The sequence below is a fragment of the Podarcis melisellensis genome, assembly GCF_964234715.1.
Source record: "Podarcis melisellensis genome assembly, chromosome: 16".
In the NCBI taxonomy this organism is placed as follows: Eukaryota; Metazoa; Chordata; class Lepidosauria; order Squamata; family Lacertidae; genus Podarcis; species Podarcis melisellensis.
In genome coordinates, this window is record NC_138533.1 from 37,415,213 (window position 1) to 37,437,880 (window position 22,668).

General features: G+C 44.2%; 1 protein-coding gene across 5 annotated transcripts in view; it reads left to right on the top strand.

Annotated features, from left to right (window-relative positions):
• The window catches only part of KDM2B (lysine demethylase 2B), a 93,917-nt gene that overhangs the window by 32,680 nt on the left and 38,569 nt on the right, over positions 1–22,668 (top strand). For 4 of the 5 annotated variants that reach the window (XM_081893250.1, XM_081893249.1, XM_081893252.1 and 1 more), the window contains 3 exons: positions 3,685–3,778; positions 10,515–10,668; positions 11,717–11,832. In XM_081893250.1, the coding sequence (XP_081749376.1) occupies positions 3,685–3,778; positions 10,515–10,668; positions 11,717–11,832 (364 nt within the window). Of the gene's footprint in view, positions 1–2,794; positions 2,908–3,684; positions 3,779–10,514; positions 10,669–11,716; positions 11,833–22,668 lie in introns of those variants that run through there. The other variant, XM_081893253.1, reaches the window with a different exon arrangement.

Sequence of the window (22,668 nt, forward strand, 5' to 3'; positions counted from 1 at the left end):
TCTTGTCACAGTGAGACTTCAGTATGGTCGAAGGAAATGTACATAGCATCTCTCAGGGATATTTTTTTTTAAAAATGTATAAAGGCAATCTTTAGAAGAGCATCAGACAAGGAAATCTCTGCCCACACATTTATGGGGACAACACAGGAAGAAAATAACACCCACAAAACTCAGAGATAGCCCTTTTGGTGCTATAATGGAGTGTATGCAAAGTGACACAGCAATTGTTTCTAATTTGGGTGCAATTAAAGCGGTTGACACAAATGCTGCCTGAATCCTCTCCAGTTCAGCCTCAGCTAAGCAGCAGCACAGAAAATTCCCCAGTAAACCCCACCCCCACCCCACCCTGTATCTTACTGTTCACCACCTTCCAAATTTTTATTGACCTAACAAAAAAGAAATTACAAAATGCAACAGCTCAGTGGCTGAGCGTCTTTCTAGTCCACTGCAAAGTCACAAACTGAACTTTCTAGGGAGAAAATACACGGCATCAGAAAATGCAACATGGCTGTTCAAATTTAATGAAATGATCAAAGGATGGGCAGTGGAATTTAAATCTTGCATTTTTACTGGGGCTGCAAAAGTTTTTTTAAAAAACAGCATATATTTTTTTGCAAGAGTTTGCAGTTCAAGGAGCTGGAAGCCCCATGATTCTGCGTATCCTCTCCCTGCCCCCCCCCAGCTCCTTCTTAAGTGCTTAGGGCTCTGCATTATTTTAAACGCGTTGCTCTCAGCCTATTGCAGGCAGTGGGAGAGCTTCACCTAGATGTGGGTTGAACTGAGGAAGTTTCCTTTTCCCCCAAAATGGACTCTCAAGCAATTTCATGCGGCAGAGAAAAGCCCCTTTGAGAAGTTGAGCCTTCTTCTCCCAGAGCAAAGGCAAGTCCGTTCTGTGATGAGAAACCTGCTTGCCACGGCTGGAGTGGGATGTCAGATTAGCCCCCGCCGCAGCAGAAGCTGCTGTGAGTGGAGCATGTGACTGCAGCGTGATGTTGGGAGAAAGCGGTAGAGGTCAACGCAAAGGCATTTCGCCAGAGACTGCATGGCGGATGAGAGCTTTTTCAGATCCCTAACCCTTTCATCAGCTGCTGATAGCGAACAGAGGAGCGTCAGATTAATAATGGAAATTTCAGGACAGAGTAGTTTATTTGCTCTCTGTTGCTGAGGGAGAATGAAGGGCTTCTGAAGGCCCTTTAAATCTATTTTATTAATCCATCTGTGTGAGGGGAAATTTGCCATTCTTGAGACTGGATGTTCAACTTTGGGATGAGGCTAGGGGAACACTCGAGAAATTCCCTTGTTGCAGAACAAGGAAATCTGGGTATCTCCTGCCGTTGGCGCTGCTTCAGTTTCAAATGTTGTGGGGATTCCATTCAGACTGAAGTGGTCGAGTTGCAGTCCACACAAACAGGCTAACAAACCGAAAGGTCTGTGGATTAATGGTATAGCACATACTTTTCACATAGAAGACCCCAGATTCAGTTTCTGGCCATTTCAGTTAAAGGCTGTCTAGTGGCAAGTGCGGTTTCGAAAGATCTCTCTGCCTGTCTGAGTTTAGAGAAGTGCAGTAGTTTCTGAGTGCTCACAGTGCTTCACATTCTCAGTCCTCAGAATAGCCTTGTAAGGTAGGCTTGGATTAATACTCTCATAGCGCATTTGGGGATGGGATTTCTAGAGCAATCCTATTGGTGTTGATTCAGAATTAAGCTCCGTGCAGCACGTTCAGGGGGACTTACTCCCTGATAGGTTTATACAGAATCGCGGCTCTGGAGGGTTCGTGGAAGATTTGAACCAGGCGAACAGACCTGGCCACAACACCAAAAAAGGTTTGGCTGTTAGAATTGTAGGCTACATTAACAAATTGTACGTGGATTGCTTATTAATTTATCATTTTCAGTTTTGTCCTTAAGATGATTGAAAAGAATACAGCTTTGAATTTGGGGTTGTTGCTTGTTTGTAACTTTTAAATCATTTGGAAACTAAAAGAGTTGTCCCTTGTGATTGATTTTGTTAAAAGTTAGTTTACACATTCTTTTTCTTGTAGATGGACATCTAAAGAAAGAATAGTATGGTTTTCATTTCAGCTGGGCATGTAAAATAATAAAGTGGGGATAGAGAAGGACAGTTTATCCAGAAAATGTGGAGGAATAAAGGACTCATCTTTTGAAAAGTGGTATGTGGAGGTCACAGTCCAACCTAGTTACGCCTGCTTCAGCCTGCCGATTTAAGCATGTCCAGCTCTGTGTTGGATTGTCGCCTGAGAGTCTTAACAGCTTCTTTGGGATTCTGTAATATTTATTCCCCCTCTTTCCCCCCACCAAGGAGGAAAGATTTAAGCATCTAAAATATCCCCTGGATGAAGCAGGAAAATTAATCTCCGTCTTGCCTTCAAAGTGCAGTTGAAATTCTGGAGTGGGGAAGCAAATGAGGCTTGTAATTGTACAAGGAAAGCATTTTAATTGCAAGGCAGGGGTGCAAGGAGGGTTGGTGTGTGTCCCCCTCCCTTTTCCCGAATTCTGCAAATTTACTGTCTTCGTGACAGCATTGCGTGTCAACTCCCGGCACTGGATGGGGTTGCTAGGCAGCAGGTTCTTCTATATCCCAAGACTTTCTGATTTGCCAGCCTTCCTGAGGCTCATGGTTAAGCCTCTTTCTAGCCTACCGTCTAGAGGGACTTTTGCATGCTGCTTGCATACTGTCGAGATCTTGCACCTGAAATGTGATGAAAGGGGGAGGAAAGCACGGCTTGTTGGAGGCTTGGCGAGGGGGAATGGGGGGGACTGGAGAGGGGATTCGCTTTTTGGCGCTGCATCCTCAGTCTGGTGCAGAAGGTTGGGGAAATAACTATGTAAAAAGGACGAGGCTGGGATACAAACCCTGAACCAGCAACCGGAACAAGGAAAAGAGGTTAGTGGGTTAAGTGGCGTACATTTCCTCCCTTTGCGAAGGTGCCTAAGAATGGAGGCAGTAATTCAGCCATTAGATATGGATGGAGGCTGGAGAATCAAGTGGAGCCGTTGGGGGGGGGGAGGTGGCGGGCGCTCCGTGCCTCTGCAGCCGCCCTGCTGTAAAACTGCTCCCAAACTCTTACAAAAGGTGACTTGGGGAATGAATGGATTTAGTACTTTGCAAATTCCATGTGTGGATCCTTTCTCACGTTCTCTCATGACCAGAATCTTAGAAGATAATGAAGAACAGGAGCAGCTGAGCACAGCTCATTTTTCTAGTGATACTCTTGTCTTTGCCATCCCTCGCGAAAGCAACGCTGGTTGTGAGTAAGCATCCACCTTGGTTTAGGTTTGAGCAGAACTGTTTCAAACTTTGTTATTGAACCGCATTTGAAAAGAGCTGGAAGAGAAGCTCTTCTTGCCCACCCAGAGCTAAGAATCACATTGGAACACAGAGCCAAGGGCTGTGCACGTAGATAGACAGTTTCATTTCTCCGCTTTGGGGGGAGGGCTGTGTCCCCCCCCCAACAGATACTCCACTAAGAAACCCAGAACTGCCTAGACGGGTTTTTCTTCCAGAATCCAGTTGTTTTAAAACCCATTCAGAGGATTAATGGAATGTATTCTTGCGAGACCCTTAACGTTTATGCAGTTACTACTAAGCATTAATTTGTGGGAAATTGCTTTTGTTTCCTATGGTTGGTTGGATTTTTTTAAATATTTATGTGCTTTGCAGGTACTGTCTGATGAGTGTGAAAGGATGCTTCACAGATTTTCACATTGATTTTGGGGGCACTTCAGTTTGGTATCATGTCTTCCGTGGAGGGAAGGTAAGTGGATGTGACACCTTTAGAGGAGGGGAAGGGGGGGGAGAGCCCTTATTTGCAGCCCAGTAGCCTCTGATTTTATGCTCTTTATCAGATCCTTGTAATTGCTTATGCTCAGATTTTGGTCAGTAGAAAATGCTAAGATAGGAAGAACATCTTGCTGTGGTTTGTGAAACAAAAATGGAGCATTGTAATGTGCTTATTTGTTTATTTATTACACTGGTTCCCAGCTTCTTAATTTCTCCTGGGTGGCTGTGGGGACCTATAAAAAAACAGCTCATGACATTAAAATAAATAATTTTACACCAACAACTCATTATTAAAGCAAAATACCAACAAATAATAACCAACTATCACCATTTCTCAAATATCTGGTGAAAGAGAATGTGCTTGGCTTCAGAAACTGAGAAATATATATTCTGTTAACCTGGTTCCAATAGGATCTCTCTCTGTTCTCAACTCTCAGGACAGGTGATTTATTCTTGGAACTTTGAAGTGTCAGGCATAGCCCTATTGGCTTTAGCCCAAACGTAGCAGAGTTTTCCTGCACAGCGAAGAAGCTAGTTGCGGCAGTAATGACTAGTCAGCTAGACTCAGAATAACTATTTACAGGATTTATTAAAAAGGAGAAAATAAAACCAGCAGAGTTTCTGCATACAAATAAAAGCAAAATAAATCCTCTCTTTCTCTCTCTCTCTCTCAAAACCATACACAGCACTTCTACTCCTAACACACCTCACATCAAACTGAGCTAGCAATCCCTAGTTAAGAGTTGAATGCTGGTCGTTAACCAATCAGAGTAAGCAGTTTCTAGGTCAAGCTGACCTGGGCTTTCTGCCAAGAGTAAATTGACACTGCCTTGAGTTAATTGTTTGAAGCCAGAATCTGCAAGTTTCCCATGAGAATCAATTAACAGAAACTGAACACCCCCTCACAGATTCTGCTGGACAATTAACATCAAATACACCTATGTAGAAGATCATTTTTCCAGCAAACCTAAACCCTTGCACATTCGCTTGTTCTTTACCTTTGCCAATGGTTTAGTTAACACATCTGCTACATTTTCTTCACTTGATACATAAGTACAGGTGATTATATTGTCTTGTACACAGCAACGCACATTTTTGTATTTTACAGAGATATGTTTAGAACGTGATTTGAAACCCTCTGTTTTACTTAAAGTTATACAAGCTTGATTATCAATGTAAACTTGTACTGGTTCTCCACAATTTACATTTAAATCTGCTAACAAATGCTTGAAATAAATCACCTCGTTGCACAATTCACTCAATGCGGCGTACTCTGATTCCGTTGATGACACACTTACAACGTCTTGCTTGCATGACCGCCAGCTGATTAAAGCTCCACCGACCATTATGACCAGTCCTGTGACAGATTTTCTATCCGGCAAATTTCCCCAGTCACTATCACAGAAGCAACTCAACATTTCATCCTCTGAAGAATTTAATTGTAACATATAGCCAATTGTCTGTTTGAGATACCTCAGAACTTGTTTTACCCCTTTCCAGGCATTTAGTGTGGGTTTTGAGACCAATCTACTTAATATGCCTACTGCATAACTAATATCAGGTCTGGACCACTGTGCTAGATACAATAAACTTCCAATTACAGAGTGATATACATCAGGATGTTCAAATTCAGGACTCTCATCTGTATGAAGTGTTTTTATGAAACCTGGATCCATAGGCACCACTGCCCCTTTGCAATCCTGCATTCTGTATGTAGTCAGTAGTTGTTTAATTTTGTTCTGCTGACTAATTAGGCAGCTGCCATCTTGGGCCTAGCACACTTCCAACCCTAGATATGTCCTAACCGGGCCTAAGTCTCGTCATAATCTTTTCCAGGCCTCTGAGAGTATCCTTGTGCCACTAAACGAGCTTTGTATTTGTACTCTCCTGTCACCAGAGGTTTAAGTTTGTACACCCACCTGCAGCCTACAATCTTTGCCCCCTCAGGCGCTGCTATTGGTGTAAAAACCTTGTGCTCATTCAGAGAGGACATCTCTTCCTCCATTGCCTGTTTCCAGCGCTCTGCCTCCTCTTTTGGTAACTTTAACACCTCCTGAAAACTCTTGGGTTCTGCAATCACACTAAAAACATTTGCAGTATCAGGAGAAAAACGCACTGGAGGCACTCCTTTGTTTTGTCTTTTAGATCTTCTGGGAGAAAATTTTTCTTCTGACCCACTTTCCTCTTCAGAACTACGACCTCTCTTTTGTTGCTTAGCAACTGGTCTTTGGCTAATTCCACTTTCTTGAGAGCTCTTATCTGAACTTTCCTCCCCCTCAGACTCTGACTCCCTGTGTCTACCTTCAGAGTCATGAAGCTCCTGGGAAGGTTCAAACCAAACCTCAGTATTGGCATGTAGTCTCTCCCAGCTACTATGTTCACAAAAACTGGCATTCCTGGAGATCACAATGCCATTTGTCCTTTCAGCAAAACGGAAACCTTTTCCCAGCTCCTGGTAGCCCACAAACACTAACTGTTTGGTCTTAGGATCTCCCTTCTTTCTCATTTGTTTTGGAATTAATACCCAGGCTTTTGATCCAAACACATGCAAATGGTCAATTTTGGGTTTTTCCTGAAACAATTTAAAGTACGGAGTTGTACCTATTGTTTGATGAAAGAGCCTATTTTGGAGATAACACGCGGTGAGCATGCTCTCCCCCCAATAAGACATGGGCAAATCAGCATCATCAAGCATGGCACACATCATATCTTGCAAAGATCTGTTTTTTCGCTCTGCAACGCCATTCTCCTCTGGGGAAAAAGCGTTCGTTTTTCTATGCCCAATGCCACGCTTTTGTAACCAATCTCTAAAAGCATTTGACATAAATTCACCACCTCTGTCCGTCTGAATCCTTTTAAGTTTAGTGGACAGAAATCTTTCCACAGATGCCACCCAGCCTTTAAATTTAGTGAACACGTCACCCTTATTCTTCATGGGAAAAACCCAAGAGTAACGTGTGGCGTCATCCACAATTGTTAATGAAAAACACGATCCACCCCTGCTTACAGCAAATGGACCAATTACGTCCATGTGAACCAGCTGTAGCGGTGACTCACTAACTCTGTCACTTCTGGGGTAAGAGACTCTGTGGGTTTTAACTTTTTTACAAACATTACAATCAAGGTACTTGTTACAACTCTTTAAATCACCCCCATCAACCAATTCAGACATTTTTAGTACACTTTTCCAGCAAGCATGCCCCATTTTCCTATGCAATAAGTGCACACAGTTGTCATGTATAGCTTTGTTATTCACTGCAGGCTGAGATTTACTGACTACTGCTGCAACTTGAGATCCTGCTTTAAGCCAAAACAAGCCTCCCTCTGACTTAGCAGTGCCTAAAATCTCACCAGCCTTCTTAATAATGCAACTGTCTCCTTCAAAATACACTTTAAACCCAGCCTTTAGCAAACAATCTACAGACATCAGATTGCTCCTTAATGAAGGCACACACAGTACATTTTGCAGACATTCACGAAGACAAGGAACAAAAACTGCACCCCCTGAAGTCACTTCGGAAGTACTTCCGTCTGCTAGAGCCACCTGGCTGCGCTGTGCTGAGTTCTTGGAAACAAACAAGTCATCTGAGTTTACGATGTGGCGAGAAGCTCCCGAATCGACCACCCAGACAGCTTGTTTCTCATCAGCAATCTTGACCTCGGCGGTCACCAGCTGAGCCGACTGTTTTCGTTTGAAGAATTTCTTTTTCCGCTGCTGCTGCTGCTGATCTCGTCTCTGCTCCTGCACCGGCCACTGAGACTTGACCAACTCCGGACATTGTCGTTTTAGATGCGCTGAAGACCCACATTGGAAACAACGCCTAACAGCAAACACTGACTCCTCACCGGTACGCTGCTTTTGCTTCACCTCTGGCACGGCATGAGAACTCTCTCCAAACCGCCCGCCTGTAGAAGCCTCTGCAGCAAACGACCTTTCTTGCCTCTTCTGCCATTCTTCAATCAAACGCCCAGTAACATAACTGACTGATAAATCACGCTCTTGGATGCCTTCTAGAGACAAAACTAAATTATCCCAGCTTTCCGGGAGAGAACTCAAAATAATAGCCACCTTCTCCTGCTGGTCTAATGCACAGTCTCTTTCCTGTAGCGCTGCAAACTTTAACTGTAAACTGTGTAGGTGTTCCTGCATTGTAACCCCAGGCTGTAACATTGCCTTGTACAATGCCTTGCGAATGAACAGCTTGGAAACCGCTGTCTCACGCACATGGAGTTCTTTAAGTGCTTGCCACACACCTCTAGCTGTCTTGATTCCCCTCACATACGGCAACTGGGAATCTTCAAGCCCCAAGACAATTGTGGCCCTTGCTCTTTGGTCTTTATCGAGGTCTTCATCATCAGGCTTCACAGGAAACTTACTCACCACTTGCCAGAGACGATCCCTCTGCAGCACTGCCTGCATGCGTTCCGACCACAGCAAGTAATTGGAGTCATTCAGACGCTCAAAAGCCATCTGAACTGGTTGTGAGGCCATCTTGAGAGCGATGTCCCTGGAACCCGGAACCAGCTACTCACGACCACCGAGAGAGAGAACAGGAACCACAGCACCCAGCACTCACACGCTGCAGCTGTTGTCCTTCTGTCCGCTGCGTCACCAGCTCACCACGGTCAGGAACCAGCCAGGAACAACAACTTCTGGAACTACTGGAACCAACACCGTTGATGCTGACACCACCACAACTCAGGCTGGCAGCACAATACCCATAACCTCTTGGAACTTTGAAGTGTCAGGCATAGCCCTATTGGCTTTAGCCCAAACGTAGCAGAGTTTTCCTGCACAGCGAAGAAGCTAGTTGCGGCAGTAATGACTAGTCAGCTAGACTCAGAATAACTATTTACAGGATTTATTAAAAAGGAGAAAATAAAACCAGCAGAGTTTCTGCATACAAATAAAAGCAAAATAAATCCTCTCTTTCTCTCTCTCTCTCTCAAAACCATACACAGCACTTCTACTCCTAACACACCTCACATCAAACTGAGCTAGCAATCCCTAGTTAAGAGTTGAATGCTGGTCGTTAACCAATCAGAGTAAGCAGTTTCTAGGTCAAGCTGACCTGGGCTTTCTGCCAAGAGTAAATTGACACTGCCTTGAGTTAATTGTTTGAAGCCAGAATCTGCAAGTTTCCCATGAGAATCAATTAACAGAAACTGAACATTTATTTTCACACACATGGATGTGGGTGGCGCTGTGGGTTAAACCACAGAGCCTAGGACTTGCCGATCAGAAGGTCGGCGGTTTGAATCGCTGCGACGGGGTGAGCTCCCGTTGCTCGGTCCCTGCTCCTGCCAACCTAGCAGTTCGAAAGCACGTCAAAGTGCAAGTAGATAAATAGGTACCGCTCCGGCGGGAAGGTAAACTGCGTTTCCGTGCGCTGCTCTGGTTCGCCAGAAGTGGCTTAGTCATGCTGGCCACATGACCCGGAAGCTGTACACAGGCTCCCTCGGCCAATAAAGTGAGATGAGCGTCGCAACCCCAGAGTCGGTCACGACTGGACCTAATGGTCAGGGGTCCCTTTACCTTTATTGGGATTCAACTAAATGTTTATATATGCTGGTTGTTCTGCAACTAGAATTGCAGGTCCCTTTCTTGAGATCAAATCATGAGGTCTCAGAGACCAACTGCCACTCAATTTTTCTGCCCCATTTCTTACCACTGTTGGGGCTGCAATTTAAGTGTGCTCTGGCCCTCCATCCCACTCAGTCAGGAACTGAAGAAAAGTTGAGCATCTCTTCTGCAGAGCAGAAGTGCGGTTGGCTTGTTGCGCTCAACTTGATTTCAATTCTTGGGAATTGCTTGCCTAAAACTCGTACATTACTTGGGAACAGATTTGGCACCAGGAGCTCTGCAAGGCTGGTTTAGACGTATTTAGCCATATCAGGCTCCATTGAACATACAATATTTTTTTGTGTTCCACCATTAACTGGACAACACAAGCCCCTAGTAGATCTGGAACACACTGGGTGATCTTAAACCTCAGTTTCCCCCCTGTCTCTTGAGACAGACGGATGCCAATAAAACAAAAAGGCCCCCCAAAAGTGGTGAAGAAAGTACCTAGCTACACAATAGAACAGTGTGGGGAAAGGTTCAAGTATGCAGCATGAAACAGGCATACCTGTTGGCTAGAGCAGGCATGAAAGGTGTGAATATTGTGAAGCTGGTAGAACCACTGGCATGCCAAGACAAAATGCCGCCCAAATCAGATGGTAAACTCCATCTAGGGCTAAATATTGGCATGAGACCAATTGGTTTATTCTTATTATTTTTAAAAAGACTTCTGTACTGCTTTTCCAGTTGCTTATCTCACAAAGTGGTTTACAATCAGTAAAATGCATTGGGGGAAATATCAGTGATACAGCAGTGAAACTAAAAGTTGTATTGCATTCGACAACAGCAAGACGTAGGCACACTGACTGGTCATGGCAGGATTCTGGGATCATGATACAACTAGCCAAGAATTACCATAAGGGAAAGCCGAAAAGAATTTCCAAGAGAGATTTCTGGAAGTCCTTCTGATCAAGGCACAGCCCTTTTGCAAGGGTCTTTTTGGGGGAAACCTTTAAGCAGGAAACATTGAAGTGTGAAAAACGTTTATTCTGCACCTCCTTGGATAATGATGAGAAACCTTGAGGAAATGTTTATTGGGGTATGAGAAGAGATTCCCCTGCTTCTAGTTTTTCATTTTTATTTCTAGATCTTCTGGCTGATCCCTCCAACTTTGCAGAACCTAGAACTCTATGAGGAATGGGTTCTCTCAGGGAAGCAAAGTGATATCTTTCTGGGGGACAGGGTGGAGCTATGCCAAAGAATTGAACTGAAACAAGGGCACACCTTCTTCATTCCTTCAGGTAATGCAACTGTTTTTCAAAGCCATGTCCTTCTCCTTGCATGTTTTTGGGACTAGAATATATTCATGGAAGGCCATCACTTGATCCAGACCTGAACCATTGCTGGATCTACAGCAGGTTGTTGCTTCCTACAAGTAGAAAGGTAACAAACCTGGGAGAAAGCTACTTGCCTGCCCCTTTGCATGCAGGACTGTTTTTTTTCTGTTCCCAGGGAGTTCTTAGAAGCAGCAAAGCATTGAAAAACAATGTGTGCCTTCCTTGCGGTCTGAAATAGTGTGATTTGTTTCAGCCTCCCGATTGTGTTACGTGCATCCTCCAGACCTGTGAGCCTCTAATCCAGTGTTCCTGAGGCCTCTGGCTGCTCAGTTTGGGGAGGGAAGGTGTTGAGCTGGCCTCTGAGCTAAAGCCGGCAGGTAGTAGTACTCTGTTCACATAGTAAGGCCAGAAGGCCAAACTTCCGATAGGCATCCCAGCTCTGGCTAGCTCCAAGGCTTCATGCTGCCTGCTAAATGGAGGCAATGATGTTGCACACTCCTCTTCTGTCCTGTGCTTGAAGTCTGGGGGTTTTGGGTCCTGTACACAACTGTTCCTAGGTAGCCTACTAGGCGAAGTCACAGCCTCCAGCTTTGAGGTTCTTTGTTCAAGCCTTGAGGATATGGACAACAATATTACAGGCCCTTCAGATTTTATAGTGAAAATACCATGACTGGGGGAATTTTAGCACATTCTGTGGTCACTGAAACTACACACTACTTAAGACAGCATTTATTATACTTACCTGGGGGGTGGAGGGCTTACCACGCAACAGCTGCCTAGTCTCTGACTGAGCACATGAAGATCCTAGTGTGCTCTTGTGTGTTGTATGCAGCTTTAGGAAAGAACCTGCATGCTGACATGTTTATCACGCAAACCCCCCATTTTGTTCTCTCCCCTTAAATCCTTCACCCCATTCACCTTTCAGTGTTTTTTACTTCGCCATGCTCAGATGGTTTTTCCCAGGGGGTGTGTTCTTTTCCCGATGTCTTTCATTTTCTCCCCACCTTTCTAGGGTGGATACATGCTGTCTATACTCCAGTAGATTCCTTGGTGTTTGGTGGAAACATCCTGCATAGTTTTAACGTTCCCATGCAGCTTCACATCTATGAGATCGAGGATAGAACGAGGGTAAGGATGCTCAAATATATCTGACTGTTCACTCATGCAATAACAGTTCTTTTTGAAAGGCAAGACACAGAAGGTACCAAGATGCCTGGAAAAAGACAGGTAAAATAGCCTGTTGGTCTGTGGTCTCATGGATGGAGAAACAACTCCCAAATCTTTGGGGCAGGGTAGAGAAGAAGCACAGTTGAGGTCTAGGACAGAGCAGCAGGCTGCACTGGAGCAGGCTGGAGACCAGGAGCAGACTTGGGTCCACCTGGTGCTTCCCAACTGATATGAAATACCATCTTTTGAGCCCTGGTTTTTGCCATCCTCAGGCAGCGGAGGGATTCTGGCCAAACTCCAGGAGTTGCAGGCCATGGGCAGCTTGATGAGCACTTTTGAACCTTCATTGACATGACATGTTGGTGGCAACGTTCTAGGGAGCTGAGGAGTGACTTTGTGTGAGTTAGTGAGGTGAGCTTTCAGTAGCACCCCAGCAGCTGCAGAAATGAGATGCTGTTTTTGGTTCCTTCCCTTGCTCAACTGAATATGGGTGGTTCTTTGGCAACAGTGCCTCCACTCTCCACAGGCCCTGCAGGTTTGAGGACCAGTGGATGCCCTTCTTCCTCCAAGTGGACCCATAAGCCCCGCCAGACGACACCAGTCTACCTTCAGCTCCTCTTGGACCTGTGCTACCCAGAGCAGAAGCCCATCATTCCTTGCCCTGCAATGCACTCTACCTAGCCTAGTCCTATTACTTCTCGTTCTGGCTTGGAGTCCTCATTTCCCATGGTGCATCCTCACAGCTTATCCCTGTCATGTCATATCCCCACCAGGCCTTCTTTGCAGGTCTGTTGCCCCAGGACATCATTTTTGCAAAATTTTGTTTGACTGGGGAGGGGGTTGATGTTGTAAATTCTGCCTGCCAGCTGGCACAGGGCCACACTCCACCCCTTGGTTTTGATGGTTCCTCAACACTTAGCTTTGTGGAATTCTAGTCTGTCATGGAATTCTGCCAATTGTTCCTGATTGGCTCCCTGGCACTTTTGTGAACATTGTGAACATTTTGTGAACATTGGCCAGTTACGTAGCCCTGTCAGTTGTTAGCCAACTGGGTCCTCCGTAGTAGTTCTGGAAATCCCACCCCCTCCAAGTGTCCCATAAGGGCTTCCTCTCCACTGTGTGTGTGTGGTGCCCCCTGCTTTCCCCAGCTGCGTCATCTACTGGGCCTTTCATGCCAGTTGAAACATGGAAGGTGACACTGTCCTGCTCCACCTTTTTAGGAGGTATTTGAGAAAAGGATCTACCCAATGGAACACAGGAGGTGACCCTTCTGCCTCATTTTCCAGAGGTGCCATGTTAAAGTGATAGGACTTTGCTGCTAATTTCTACACAACACAATTCAGAGAAGTTTGCTGTGCTTCAGAGGACAGGTGGGGCAAGTGCTTGGAGCTGTTGAAGTGTATGCATCACATGCAGGTAGTAGACAGGTGTGTAGGGCGCACTGCATCTCTCCCAAATTTACTTGTATGGCACACAGACTACTGGGAGAACCCATAGAACCCCATATTCCATTGTTTTGGTTGTTCCTTTTTTAAAAAAGTATGTTTATTTCGTTCAGACTTGTCTTGAGAATCTTGAAACATGAAAGGAGGGTAACTAGTGTTTTTTCAAAAGATAAATTAATCTAATCTGAATCTGAACAGCCCCAAGTCTCCCCTCCGCCATGGATTCATTGCATGGCCTTGGTCAAGCCTCTCTCTCTCTCTCTCTGCCTCAGCTTCCAGTATGTACAACTTGGAACAATAGAGACCTATGTAACATGAGAAGGGTGTTATGAGGGTGAACACAGAATGAATGGAGCCATGCTTACTGATGTACCCTGCCCAACCAGTTTGAAGGTCTCTATTGCATGATGTAATGTATTTTTTTTTTGCAGTTAACTCTTTATTTTAAGATAGCAAAACAGTGCAGGCCTAATGATCCCAGCAACTCTTCCCAGTAGGTTTTGCTTCAATGAGGCAGTTGTGAGGACTGAAGGTCCCTGCCTTTCACCACCCTCAAAGGGAGGCTTCCTCAAACTCGGCCCCCCAGACGCTCCAAGACCACAACTCCCATCATCCCTGATCACTGGTCCTGCTAGCTTGGGATCATGGGAGTTGTTGGCCAAAAACATCTGGAGGGCCGAGTCCGAGGAAGCCTGCTCTTTTTTTAAAAAAAATAATTATATTCTTATTGATTTACAAATACAAAAAAAGAAAATAGAATTGTACATTCAAATTTTCTTAATTACCTCTTAATTCCATTTTTGACTTCCCTCAATTTGTCTGAACTTCCTTCATTTTATAACTTTTAACACAGTCCTACTTATTGTTGTTTATACTGGTAACTTCAATTTCAATGTTTATACTCATTATTGGATTTTCACATCACAGAGCTTCCTTAAAACTTACAAACGTAATCTGGTTATCACTTAGTTTTTGCAAATATTGAGTAAACTTCTCCCAATCTTCTGTAAATCTTTGATCTCGTCGATTCCGAATCCGTCCTGTCATTCTGTCCAATTCCGCATAGTCCATCATTTTAGCTCTCCAATCTTCTATCGTAGGCAGCTCCTCTTGTTTCCATTTCTGGGCCATCAGTATTCTTGCTGCAGTCACCGCATATAAAAATAACTTCTTCTCTTTCTTGTTTATCTCATTCCCTGTAATACCTAGTAAAAACGCTTCTGGTTTCTTAGTAAATGTATATGTCAACATTTTCTTTAATTCATTATAAATCATTTCCCAGAAGCATTTTACCTTCTTACACTCCCACCACATGTGAAAGAAAGTGCCTTCCTTTTCTTTGCATTTCCAACATTTGTTACTTGTCTTATACATTTTTGCTAACTTTACGGGGGTTATATACCATCGATACATCATCTTCATAACATTTTCTTTTATAGCAGTACATGCAGTGAATCTTATACCATCTTTCCAAAGTCTTTCCGATTCCTCCATTTGTATATTATGTCCTATATCTTTGGCCCAATCAATCATCACAGATTTTACCTCCTCATCCTTCGTGTACCATTCCAGCAGTATCTTATACATTTTTGCTAATATCTTACAGTCATTATTTAATATGTCAGTCTGAAATTTGGATTCTTTATCAGCAAAGCCCCTTTCATTTAAGTCTTTTCTGAACATCTCATTAATTTGAAAAAAATGCAGCCAGTCATTCACATAATTCTTAACGTCCTCAAATGGTCTCATTTTCCATTTTCCTTCACTTTTACAAATTAATTTCTCATATGTTACCCAGCCCCCTGTCATATTGACTTTCTTCACGCTCATCGCTTCTAGCAGTGATAACCAATAAGGTGTTTTTTGTTCCAACAAATTTTTGTATCTTTCCCATACTTCAATCAAGGACCTTCTTATAATATGATTTTCAAAACCTTTGTGGACCCATTTCTTATCATACCACAAATACGCGTGCCACCCAAATCTATTATCGAAACCTTCTAAGTCTAACACATTCGTGTCCTGTAATTTTATCCATTACTTTAACCAACAGAGGCAAGATGCTTCATAATATAATTTCAGGTCTGGCAGGGCTAAGCCTCCTCTTTCTTTTACATCTGTTAGAATCTTAACTTTTATCCTCGGCTTCTTACCCTGCCAGATATACCTTGAAATTTCTCTTTGCCAGTTTTTAAAAATTGCTGCCCCCTTGATTACTGGAACTGTTTAGAATAGAAATAACATCTTCGGTAGCACATTCATTTTTATCGTTGTAATTCTTCCCCAAAAGGAAAGTTTCATTCTTCCCCATACCTCAAGGTCCCTTTTAATCTTATTCCATGTTGGAACATAATTATTCTGAAACAAGTAAATACTCCTGGGGGTTAACCAAACCCCTAAATATTTTACTTTCTTAACCACTTCTATCTCAGTTTGCTGCTGTAGTCTATTAACTAACTCCTGATCAATATTTTTGGTAATAGCTTTAGTTTTTTTCTTATTCAACATAAATCCTGCCAATTGTCCAAACTTTTCAATTTCTTTCAATACTTCCGATACTGTATTCATAGGATCTTCCAAAGTTAATACCAAATCATCTGCGAAAGCTTTAACTTTATATTCTTTTCTACCCACCTTTACCCCTTTAATTTGCTCGTTACTCCTGATTGCCCTTAAAAACACTTGATGTGATGTAATGTAAGGGTGTCCTGGGATTGCAGCCTAGACTGTGATGGGCAGCCTAGTTCTGCTCAATCTACCTTAACGTTTTGTTAAACTACAATTCTTGTTGTCTCTTGATGTGTATTTAAATTTATAAAGCAAGAGTGCAACCTTAGGCTCTCCTGATATTAATGGCACTGCTAATCTGCACAAATGATCCTAATTATGCACTGTTGCTTAAGAAAGCGACCAGCGCTGTGCTGAATCAGACTACAGGCTCCTCCAGGCATCCTGTTTTTCAGCATTCATTCCGGTTTGCTTGCACAAAGCTTATGTGGTGGTTAGACTTCTCTGTCTTTATTTAACATTCATTTTACTTGTTTGCAGGCCGTTAACATATATTCCTGTTAATCATTTGTTCATCCCACACTTTTCAATGTATCTCCCTGTCACTTTCCACAGAGCAAAATGTCCTAGTTTTTTAAAGTTGATCTGCTATGCTAGGGCAATAGAGCACTTTAGTCCCCTTGAAATGTGCAGACCCAAAGTTCTGGTCTTCAGTTGAATATCTCCTGCAAAACACTGACAGCCTGGAAGCGCCCTTAAATACTGTACTCTGTCCAGGATCCCCAACAACCAGCAGGCATCTGATGGTCCACTTTGGGGGGCTGCAGTCTGGCTTCTGCCCACCCCTGGCCCAGGCAGTGTTTTCTCAAATGGAGCCACAGTCTCTGTGTGTAGATGCTGGGGACTTCTCACTGAGCCACTGAATTTCTGTTTTGCATGTTGGGCCTCCTGCAAGTGAGATCAGGGGTCTTCAGTATGGGGTGGGGGCAGATTGTGAAAAGCACAGCCCCAAGAGCACCATGGTGACCTAGTTCACTGGCTCCCCAATTGGCCTTCAGCTACAGCCTAGAGATCTTTGATATGTGCTGGGTCTACTCTTTAAGTGTGTGCCTTAAACCTGCATAACAAAAGCAAGAGCAAAGCCACGGCCTTGCAGACCCAGCACACAGGAAGCAGCACTTTACTGCAAAGTAAAGCTCTTTACTCTGCAACACCAGCTGAGAGGCGGCAGGGTCTTAGGCCTTTCAGGCAGGAAATGACCATTTACTTTGCAGAAAAGGCTTTACTTTGCAGTAAAGTTCTGCTTCCTGTATGCTGGGTCTGCAAGGCCAACTGGGCAGTGCATTCTCTATATATTACAGGGTGAAAAAATATGAAACCTTTATTACGGTCTGGAGTTCATAGCAATAAGAGAAAAAATACCATTATATTGCCCACTCCTGCCACCAAGTCCTGTCTCTAGGCTGTAGCTGAAGGCCAGTTGTGGCTGTGTTTTTCACAGTCTGCCCCCCACCCCAGGCTGAAGACCCCTGGTCTCACTTGCAGTTGACTACTAGTTAGCATGGAGTTGAATTTTCTTGACATATTATAGTAGTAAAAACCCTGTAAGCTGACTCGTTGGCTCGCTTGCCTATAAGCTTTCAGTTCTAAGGATTGATCAGTATTGTATTTGCCGTGGTGAGATGTGGATGTTAAAAATGGAAAAGACAAGGAAATGCTTCTTACTTTTCATTTTGTCTGAAAGACAAAAAATAGAATAAAGACAAAAATAGAATAAAATGGTGGCAGCAAGTGAAAACCTTTTATGAAGAGGGAAAGTTTCTGGGTGTTAAAGCAGATTAAGCTACTTATAAGCTGAGCTGTGTGTGAGGAAGTGCAGCAGCAAAAATATGGTATCAGCTTCCGGGGAATCTTGGCTGTCATTTTTAATATACAAAATATTTTAAAAAGCAACCCCACTTTCCCCCCTCCTTCGCTCGAAGATCGCAGCGTAACAATACAGTGGTACCTCGGGCTACATACACTTCAGGTTACATACACTTCAGGTTACAGACTCCACTAACCCAGAAATAGTACCTCGGGTTAAGAACTTTGCTTCAGGATGAGAACAGAAATTGTGCTCCAGCGGCGCAGCAGCAGCAGCAGGAGGCCCCATTAGCTAAAGTGGTGCTTCAGGTGAAGAACAGTTTCAGGTTAAGAACGGACCTCCGGAACGAATGAAGTTCTTAACCTGAGGTAGCACTGTACAAGATGAGACTATATGCTTAGCAATGTATGGGCAATGTCTGCTGAGATCTCAGAAACCAGGCAGGTGACTGGATCAGATCTCTAGTGGCTGAGGGGCCTCAGAGTTTTAGTTAACTGTAGCTCTTTCCTCCATTGGTGACTGGTAAAACTATAATAAATTATACTGATAAGAGAAATTGCACCAATATACTCAGTTTTGCTTGCTTGCAAATGCCGTGCAGAATTTGGATTGTGCAGATTTTGGGGGGTATGTTTATTTTCAAGAATAATATCTAGTTACAGAATAATAAAAATGCCTTCAGCAGTACAGACAGTGCAGAATTAAAAACAACCACAACATTTTAGCACAGAGTACCAAGTAGTTTATCTACTTGGAAGGAAGCCCTACTCAGATTGTTTGGGGCTCATTGTGATTAGCCCTCTTGGTTCTTCCTGTGCAGATCATATCCTGTAACGTTTTCTTCGTTCAGAATATTGCAACAGAGTCTCTGGCTTTTCAGCTGAACTTCCTTGATGGACTCCATCAAGTGTGTGTGTGTCTGTGTGTGTGTCCGTGTCCAGCAGCGGAAGGAGATTTCTTGGTGCTATTCACAAAGCAATTATTGCCAGCACAAACATAGGCGCCGACTCCATGGGGCTTGAGGGGGCCCGAGCCCCCTCAAAAATTCGTTTGGGGGGGCTCCGCCCCCCCAATAATCTCCGGAGCCCCTCCAGCAGAGCGCCATCGCCGCCCCTCCCCCAGCCCAAAATGCACAGGGGGGGGCGGGCTGCATGCCTCCTGCCCTCCCTCCCGAGCAAAAGCTCCACCCAATTTCCTTTGGAGCTGATTAATAGGCGCAGCACGCTCTCCCCTATTCGCTCACGAGGAGGCGGCGCCACTTTATTTGCATATCCATGAGCTTATTTATTATTCATGAGCTTTCCCGGGCCCCCCCCCAATATTTTTTATAAGTCCGCGTCCCTGAGCACAAAGAGAGAGTATCATGCAAGTGTGCCTTTGCTCCACCTTCTTTTTCAATGGCAAAGATGTGCTTGAGCCCGTGCTGTACTTTGATTGTTGGTGTTCAAAGCCCCCACCCCAATTTTCTCTTTCTTTTAATGGTGGGAGCAGCCTGGTATTGTCTCAGCACATCACTGAGACTGTTATGCTGATTTATAGCCTGATCATACGTGATGATGTTCGTCTAGGACCTAGAATCTAGATTAATTTCTCACCTCTTGAGGGTTGGGAAGAGTTTGGAAGAGACAGACTAAGAGCTGGGGTGGGCAGAGCGTAATGGTTAAGAGCATGAGTCCCGTGCCATGAGCTTGCTTGGTTGCCTCTTGGCCTTGCCCTTCCCACCTGGAAAATATGGGGCTCATACAGGGCTAAAGGTAAAGGACCCCTGACAGTTAGGTCCAGTCACACACAACTTTGGGGTTGCGGTGCTCATCTCACTTTATTGGCCGAGGGAGCCAACGTTTGACCACAGACAGTTTTTTCGGGTCATGTGGCCAGTATGACTAAGCCTCTTCTGGCGAACCAGAGCAGTGCACGAAAATGCCATTTACCTTCCCACCGGAGCAGTACCTATTTATCTACTTGCACTTTTGGGTGTGCTTTCGAACTGCTAGGTTGTTCAGCTGGGACTGAACAACGGGAGCTCACCTCGTTGTGGGGATTCGAACCGCCAACCTTCCAATCGGCAAGCCCTAGGCTCAGTGGTTTACACCACAGTGCCACCCGCGTCCCTTCATTCAGGGATGGTTATTTATTTTATTTTCATTTTCAGGGTGGTTTACAACAGGAATAAAACAATTTGAAGTGCTTCATAAGTATGAAAAGTTGTTGTTGTTACTACTACTACTACTATTATTATTATTATTATTTGCTAGAGGTCTGAACTGATCCTTCTGTTGGGCTTTTGAAATAAGACCAAGGGCTGCAGGCTGCTCACCACTGACGCAGCACATTTTGAAGTGATTGTCAGCCCTTCAAATTCTGTTCAGTAACAAATGGGTCTCGGGTGCAACTCAAACAAGGCTGGCATCGTGTGCTCCAGAAAGCAGGCCTCTAGTGACATTGTGCTCAGCACGGTAATGATAGGGGCCATTTTGCAGCAGCAGACACTTCCAAACACTATTTAGGGGATGTTGCAGTAATTTAATCTGGATTTGACCAAAGCATATGTGACAGAGGCCAGATCCTTCTGGTCTCACTTAACCACATAATTACGTCAGTCTGGCCTAAAAAAAGAGAAAGAGAAATTCTTGTGACGTTTATGAGTCTTACTCTCAGCTGATGGTTGAGTGAGTGGCTGGTTTTTTTAAAGGGTTAAGGAGGCAATCCTATGAGAACTGATCTGTAACAAGCAGTAGCCAGAGGTGTCGGCTAAAAAATGCAACACTTGTGGTGTGTGGGTGTAAATAGATTTTTTTGTAAAAGCCCCTGAAATATCTTTTAACATTTCACTTTGAACTCTGGAAGCTATCCTTCCCCAGTGTGGATACATTTCCTCCCGTAATGTTCAGAAATAATTTGAAAAAACCTTTGGCGGGTTGTAAATTATTGATCACAGAACTTACCACTGGAAAGAATCAATTAAATCATTGCCTCCAAGCGCCTTCTAGGATAGGCTTTTTTCCTTCAGTAGATGATATATTGGAATATTTAATGATACCGCTTTGGTTCTGCAGTTTTCTGCATTTCCTAATTAATGGCCTGTCTTTGCGCTCTAGAGCTTGCAAGGCGGCTCACAGTATTGAAAAGCAATTGCAGTGCAGTAAACCTGCAATTTACGTGGGGGTTACGCTCCGGGATATTGCTAAAGCTGAAACTGCATAGCGTCAAAACGCATTGGGTGCAATGGCTGGTGGGATTGCCAACGTGTTTTCCACCCATTTTTTGACTGCCCTCTTTTTAATTTGTTAAATATGTTTTGCCAAGTGTGCAAAGCTGAAGGCACACAAGTTACATGTGTGCAAATTGTGGGCTTATTATATTTATTTATTTATATTTATAATCCCGCCTTTCTGTCATTTTGAAACTTAAAAGTACCATCCCTGAGAAGAGGGCTTTTACATACTCAGGTTCAGCAAGGTTGCTGTATCATCTTCCTTCCGATCATATCCTGGGACCAGCAGGCCCTAAAATGCAATAAAACCCAAAAACACTGCTAAAAAAATATTCCAGAATAGCAAGTGTAAGAAACAGCAGCTCACCTCCCTCCCCCCCAAACCTCAAATCCCTGCATCATTCATCAAATGATCGGACAAATAAAACAGTAACTGCCCACAAAAAGCCATCCAGGTTGGTGTCATACAGATGTTTTTGGGGAGTTCTTAAGAAGAGCCTCTTCCTCAGGCCCCAGCGCCTTCTGTTCCAGGATGCTGCTTCCCACATCAGCCTGCAAGATGCTGATTCATCCAGGGGATGATGGCAACATCCCTCTTCCATTGCTTCGCTCTCAGCAACTAATCAGTGATGTACTGGAGCTTCCAATTTGCCATCGTGGTTAATTGCTGCTGATAGAGCTCTCTGCTTTGTAGCAACCTTCTTCAGAGGCTGACACCTCTTGTCAGCCCAGTGTGGCCAATGGCCTGGAAGGATGGTATTTGTGATCCCGAGCACCCAGTTAGGGAAGGCTGCTTTATAGAAATACAACTTGATTTACTGGACGAGAGCTGAGAGCTCATTGAGTCCAGGATTCTGATCCTAGCAGTGGCCGACTAGAGGAAGCTTCCAGCAAGGCATGAAGGCAGCTGATCCCCTCCACTGTTACGGTTCCTGCCTGGCAGGGCGCGTTGTCTTCTATTCACAGCACATGCACCGGCCGTCTCTCGCTTTTGATGGTTTTGCAGAGCACAGGGCACATTTCAATGAGATATCAAATTAGAGACATCGAGGGAATTGGCTGTGGGATGGAGCCTGGATCGCGAGGCCATTAGGAACTCAAATTGACGATTCGGAATTGATCGTCCACGGCACGGGAGCACTGCATGCCTTGCGACTGCCTTGTCTTACGCATTTGAATTTTATTTCATTTTATTTTTTACACTGGTAAAACGGCTGAATTTGGTGACGCTCAGAAACCTGTCAGCGAAAATGTTGAGCAAACGATGTCTTTAATATTCCCCAGGCATCTGGCTGAAAACCTTTGGAAGGCCGAGGGGTGGACGGGCGGCTTCCTGTTTGTAAGTCAAATTCTTTGCCAATTTTGTTTCCTGCAGTGCTCTCTAAAGAAAAAGAAAAGAAATAAACATGAATAACTTGAGTTCCTCTTATGAACATCCCTCTTTTAACATGGCTGGTTTCCCTTGTGTTTGACTATTTCAGTGAGAAATCTGGCATGTAACTGAAATCCTAGGCAAGGCGGCAGCAGCCAAGGTGGTGCCCTTGAGATATGGTTGGAGCACAACACCTGCGCTGGTTGGGACAGGTGGGAGTTGTAATCCCACAGCATATTGAGGGCACCCTGTTGGCTACTTCTGCCATAGAAAGCTGAAACCCCAGGCTTGAAGGCTGATGAAAGTTGCAGATATTGCTGGGATGGTTGGCCTGTATTCTGGGAACATCACTGTTAGCGGGGCAGAACTTGTTCAGTGGTGGAGCATGTGC